This window comes from Aethalodelphis obliquidens, unplaced genomic scaffold, assembly GCF_003676395.1.
Source record: "Aethalodelphis obliquidens isolate GAN/ISIS:26980383/991018 unplaced genomic scaffold, ASM367639v1 scaffold43, whole genome shotgun sequence".
Lineage (NCBI taxonomy): Eukaryota > Metazoa > Chordata > Mammalia > Artiodactyla > Delphinidae > Aethalodelphis > Aethalodelphis obliquidens.
The window spans coordinates 8274938-8280937 of NW_020837987.1; the positions used below are offsets into that span (position 1 = coordinate 8274938).

Here is a 6000-nt window from a genome sequence, read left to right on the forward strand (position 1 = left end):
CCCCGTTCCTGTCCCCACGTAGCCCATTTGCTGCTCGGCCCTGCCCCCTGGGCATTCCGCACACCACAGCCAAAGGGCTGCCACACACCCCTTTACTGCCCCTTGCAGCGCCCCCTGGTGCCCACAGGGCAAAGGCCTGGCCTCTTGGCCGCGCATCTGAGATCCGCCCCCATCTAGGCCTCGCTTCTGTCTGACCTCAGGCTTTGGCCCTTGGGAGGCTCACTACCAGTGAGCATGTTGCAAAGGCAGACCCCTGGCTCCTTCCCGAGAGGAATCTGTGTTGGGAGCAGCCCCCGGCCTCTGATGCAGGAATCCCAGGAGGACGTCAGGTCCAGGGTCGTCCGACTCTAGCTCTTGCCTCCTGACCTCTCCACACTCCTCAGCTTTGCCCCGTGTAATGTGGCCCCTGTGAGCATCGTGTTCCCCCAGCTCCGTGAGGCTTTGCCTTGCTAGGCCTTCCTGCCCCTGAAATCTCTTCCCCCACCCCCCCCCCCCCCCCCGCCTTTTATCTGACCTGCCTAGTACCTGCTTGGCCTTCTGGTCTCAGCCCTGTGCTTAGACGCCCTCGTTCCAGCTCCCTCTCCCGACACCAGCCTGGCCATCAGAGCCACTCGCGGCCCAGCTCAGGGCTGGTCAGAGACCAGCATCAGAAGTGTGGGGTGTGTGCGGGGCGGGAGCACCCCTGGAATAGAGTGCAGACGTCAGGCCCACGCTGCCTTTGAGGTCTCTTGACTTTGGCTGTGGGAGGACAGCCCAGGGGGACCCCGATGAGCAGGAGTGACGGGTGGAAGCAGACCCGCAGTGTGGCAGGGTCCACACCCAGGCTGAGAGGGAGGGGGGAGGGCTCCGGTGGCAGGGACTGGCCGTCCTCCCTCCGCTGCGCCAACCCGGCCTCCCATGCCCAGGTGGTGATCATGAGGGACTACCAGCATGAGAACGTGGTGGAGATGTACAACAGCTACCTGGTCGGGGACGAGCTCTGGGTGGTGATGGAGTTCCTGGAGGGAGGCGCCCTCACCGACATCGTCACCCACACCAGGTACTGCTGGACAGCTGGGCCCTGTGACAGCCAGCCTGCTGTCTCCCCCGGCTCCCCAGGGTGGACCTGGGCCCCCTCAGACCTCTCCCACGATAGGACTGGCCCCCTCCAGACCCCTTGGGGTGGGGCCATGTCCCCCTCAAAGCCCAGGGTAGTGTTGTGTCCCCCTTAAACCCCAGGGCGGGGCCCTGTCTGTCCCCGTCATTCACCCACCCACCCCCGCAGGATGAACGAGGAGCAGATCGCCGCCGTGTGCCTGGCCGTGCTGCAGGCCTTGTCCGTGCTCCACGCCCAGGGGGTCATCCACCGGGACATCAAGAGCGACTCCATCTTGCTGACCCACGATGGCAGGGTGAGGAACGGGGTGGCTTGGCCTTCCCCCGCCTCTGCCCAGCTCTCCCTCTGCTGGTAGGGTGTGCTCTGATCCCCGAGTGCAGTCACGTGAGGAGCAGTAAGTTCCTTCGTTCCTTGGGCAGCAGTCCAGAGTCGGGTCCACGTGAGTGCGGCCTCTGCCCCTGCGGTCAGGGGCTCAGGCTGGTGGGGCTCTGCCGTCAGCACGGGCCGTTGAGAACTGTAGGCTAGCCCTGGGCCCAGAGAGGGGAGACTCCATTTGGGTGGCCTGCCTCTCGGCCACGTGAGAACCTGCTCCTAGCCTGGCATCCAGGCGTGGGCTGTGGACTCCAGTCCCGTCTCCCATCTTCTGGACTGAAGTTCTGAGTCTGAGGTCCATGGGTGGTCCACAGTGACCAGAACCTGCATTTATATTCCAAGAGTGAACATGATTTTCAGTGGGAGGGGGCCCCTGACTTTCACCAAATTCTTGTTGGTGATTTGCCCGCCCTCCCCCAGGAACGTTACGCCAGTCAGCAGAGGCGGGGGGTGGGGGGAAGGCTCAGTGTCACCGGGAGTCTCAGCTGGGGTCCACGAACACCTAAAGGTGTCTGCAGATGTGTCTGGGGGACATGTGTCAGCATGCTCTCTGGGGGTGGGAGGGTCCACAGACATCCTCGAGAGTCCAGATAGGGCCCACAGTTCCAGCAAAGGTATAAATCCTTGGTCTGGGGACGTAGCTGTTGCAGAGGCAGGCTGTGTCCCCTTGTACCCCCCTTGGACACCTGCCAGCTGAAGGTGTGCTTCCTGCCGGGAAGCAGGGGCCCAGGGCACAGCATTGGGAGCCAGCCCCAGTCTGAGTCCCCGCCCAGCCTTTGGTACCCCTGGGACTCGGGCCACTTCCCCCGAGAGCCCCAGCGCAGACCCTGTCACGGAGGCAGATGGTGCGATCTTGGGCAGGTGACACGGCTGAGGGCCCCAGCCAGGAGACGGCAGAGCTCCCCAGAGGCTCTGACCTCTGGGCAGCATCGTGGAGACCCAGCGCGTCCGAGGCCAAGGAATCAATTAGGTAGATGCCTCTGCTCACCCTGCCCCACCAGCACCTCTGACCCTACTGCCTACGTCCTGCTGCAGGTGAAGCTGTCGGACTTTGGGTTCTGTGCCCAGGTGAGCAAGGAGGTGCCCCGGAGGAAGTCCCTGGTCGGCACGCCCTACTGGATGGCCCCGGAGCTCATCTCCCGCCTCCCCTACGGGCCAGAGGTGAGCCAGAGGTGGCCGGCCGTGCCGCTCGGCACTGGTTTACGCTGTGACAGTCCGGAACAGCCAGAGTGCTGGGGGTGAGGGGGCTCAGTCCCTGGGGACAGTCTGGGGGAGAAGTAGGCATGGCTGCGTGCACTCATTGCTGACTGGGCTCTAGTTTGGAGCCAGGCCAGTGCTTAGCTGGGAACAGAATGCTGAGCAGAAGTGGCCCTGGCCCTGGCCCTGCCTGTCAGCCTGGGGCAGAGGCCACAAACTGGCTGACGTGCTCTGAAGATGCTCTTGCGAGCATTTTAAAAAGAGCTCTCACGTGAAAGTCTGCATTTTATCCTCTGTCAGAAAACCAAGAGCTCTGGCCATGTGGAGGCCAAATTCCCGCACAGCAACAGTCAGCAGGCGCTGAGGGGCTGCTCCACGTTAGCAAGTGCAGGGGCGCCTTCGTCTTGGCCGTAGTCCCCACCCAGCTCTATTGCCTGCACTGACCTGCTTCACTCCCTGCCGTTACCTGCCTGGTCTTTGAGCTGTGGCCTGTGGCCCTGAGGATTTCTCCAGTCAACAAGGCTTGACCCAGGGCCTGGCCAAGGTGCCCTTGGAAGCATATCTTGGGGGAACCTCAGGCAGGAGTGGGATCACACTGGGAGGGGAGGCTGGGAGGAGATTCTGAGGGACCATCTCAATCAGGACTGCCTGTGAGTGACAAAACTATCTCAAACGGATTTAGCAAAATGGAAAGCTGTGGGTCCCTAGAATTACCCCCCTGTAGTCTTCACTCAGGCAGGTGCTCCCCTGGTCAGCACAGACATGACCCTGGCAACTCCAGAACACATCACATGAGCCCTACTGTTTTCCTGAATATTTTGGTTGAAGTCTCAGGGTTGACTGTGACTGGCTCAGCTTGGGTCCTGTGCCCGTTCCTGAACCAATTACTGTGTCCGGACTCTTGCCGATTAGGCTACCTGGTCATGCTCCATGGACTGAAGTAGGGGAGAGGGAGTTCTCCAGAGGAACCCGGGGGAAGGAGGGGGGTTAGCAAAAAAGAAGGGGATAGATGCTGGGTGGGCAGAACCCTTCAGAGGGCTCCCTGGGTGAGGAGTGCATAGGGTCCGGCAGGCTAGGTATCAGCGAGGGTGTTCAGGGCCCAAGGATTCGAGGAGCGAAGAGGCAAAGACAGAACCAGGGCCATCCCTCTGTGGGTGTCCCTCGAGCACTGGCCATGCCTGCACAGCTCAGCCCTGCTGCCCCGTCCCCACCGTAGGTGGACATCTGGTCTCTGGGGGTGATGGTGATCGAGATGGTGGATGGGGAGCCCCCCTACTTCAATGAGCCACCCCTCAAAGCCATGAAGATGATCCGGGACAACCTGCCACCCCGACTGAAGAACCTGCACAAGGTGGGCCCCTCCCGCAGGCGGCAGGCAGGTGGGGGTGGGGGGACAGGGCTCCACCCAGCCCCGAACCCAAGCAGAGCGCTGGGTGCGGGCAGCACTGGGGTATGGATGGCTCCCTCCCGAGGTGGCGCTTACTGTGCGCTGGGTCACCCCCGTGTCCCCCAGGCCTCGAGTGTCTGTGTAAACTCTGTGCCCTCACCACCCCACATCCCAGAAGTTGTGCTTAGGCTGGCCTGGCTAGACGCACACAGCATAGCCAGGTCCAGGAGAGGGGCCCTCGTGGTGAAGGAATTGCCTGGTGAGAAAGGGGTGCCTCCAGGGCCCAGCTGCTGCCAGGGTCCTGCCGAACCTTGGAAATGGGGAGGGAATGAGCCCCTGGGGCCAAGCTCCTGGGACCTCTTTGCCCCCTCCCTAGGCAGTAGATGTTGTCAGCCCATTTGACAGAGGACGAGACTGAGGCCCCACAGCGAGTGAGCAGTGGAGCTGGCTCTCAGACCTCCTGACCCTCTCGCCCGCCTCCTGACAGGTGTCGCCATCCCTGAAGGGCTTCCTGGACCGCCTGCTGGTGCGTGACCCGGCACAGCGGGCCACGGCGGCTGAGCTGCTCAAGCACCCATTCCTGGCCAAAGCGGGCCCGCCCGCCAGCATCGTGCCCCTCATGCGCCAGAACCGCACCAGATGAGGCCCAGCGCCCTGACCCTGAACCAAAGAGCCCCTTGGGTCACCCCTGCCCTGCCAGAGGCCAGTGGAGGGCCGGCCCCTGCCCCTCCCAGCCCAGGAGACACTCTGTATGGCTCTGCCCTCCTTGCTGGGGGGTGTGCGGGACCCTACTACTGAACTGCCGTTTTGATTTTGGGACTTTTAAAAAAGCGCAGGGACTTGTGGGAGCACACGAGGCTCCCAGGACCCGCCAACCCTCTGGGACAGGCCCGCCCCAGTGTTGTCCTGTCTCCAGGAAGGACGGGCGGCCTTCCCATCACTGGAAACCTGCAGTGGGGGCCGCCAGGGGTGGAGACAACACTACGAAAGAGGTGTGTGTGCGTGTGTGTGTGTGTGCGCGTGCGCACGCGTGTGTGTGTGTGTGTGTGTACACGCATGTGTGCATGTAGAAGGTCCAGCTCCTCTGTCCTCCAGCCTGCGAGTGCGTGTCTCTGAGACCTCGCCTGATCCACAGCCCCTCCCCCCTGAGCCATTGCGGGGGTCGATCATGAATGTCTGAAGAGTGGCCTTTTTTCCCTTTGCCCCACACCCCTCTCTGTGGCTGGATGCGGAGACAGGGGTCAGGGCTTCCCACCTACCCCCAGCCTCTGCAGAACATGACTACTGCACCTGGAACAGCCTCCTCTTTTCTAGAAGTCTATTTATATTGTCATTTTATAACACTCTAGCCCCCATCTGGGGACGGATGGTCCCTGTCCCGCGGGGTGGCACCGGGGACAGGACCACTGCTTGAAGAATCGGGTTCCTGCCCCCTGAGCGCAGCCCCGCCCGCCCCTCCCTCAACTTAGTTTTACAATTAAACCAGTTTCTTGTTTTGTGTGTGTGCAGTGTGCATAGAGACCCCCCCACCCCCGTCCAGGCCGTCTTGGGGGGAGAATTGATGGGGAGGGGCTCTAGGGTTGGGAGGGAGGCCTGGCTGACCCCAGGATTCCAGCCCAGTTCAGGGCCAGGGCCGTGTCTGTGGGTGGGCGGGAGTTCCTGGTCCAAGCAGCCGGTTACAGGGCTGGATTGATGCCCCCCAGGCCTGGAAGCAGCCAGTTTACCAGTCCATGTGCCATGATGACCAGTTTGCCAAATCTGCAGTTTGCTGGAAACCTATTTTAAAGGTTGTCTGGAGTGCTTTCAGTGGGTAGGAACTGATCCTTGGTGAGCTGATGTTAGGAAACCGGTCAACAGGCAGATGGGCTGCTGGGGCGTCGGCTAAGACGGATGGACCAGGAGCTGCCAGCCTCAGAAATATTCCATTGGCCGTGTCCTGCCCTCCAGG

The 6000-nt window shown here is 62.0% G+C and overlaps 1 protein-coding gene across 4 annotated transcripts in view; it reads left to right on the plus strand.

Annotated features, from left to right (window-relative positions):
• Positions 1-5552, plus strand: part of PAK4 (p21 (RAC1) activated kinase 4) — a 46379-nt gene extending 40827 nt beyond the window's left edge. For all 4 annotated transcript variants that reach the window (XM_027079500.1, XM_027079502.1, XM_027079503.1 and 1 more), the window contains 5 exons: positions 906-1039; positions 1265-1391; positions 2504-2629; positions 3882-4016; positions 4540-5552. In XM_027079500.1, coding sequence (XP_026935301.1) covers positions 906-1039; positions 1265-1391; positions 2504-2629; positions 3882-4016; positions 4540-4695 — 678 coding nt within the window. In that variant the 3' untranslated portion in view covers positions 4696-5552. The remainder of the gene's footprint in view (positions 1-905; positions 1040-1264; positions 1392-2503; positions 2630-3881; positions 4017-4539) is intronic.
• Positions 5553-6000: the final 448 nt, after the last annotated feature.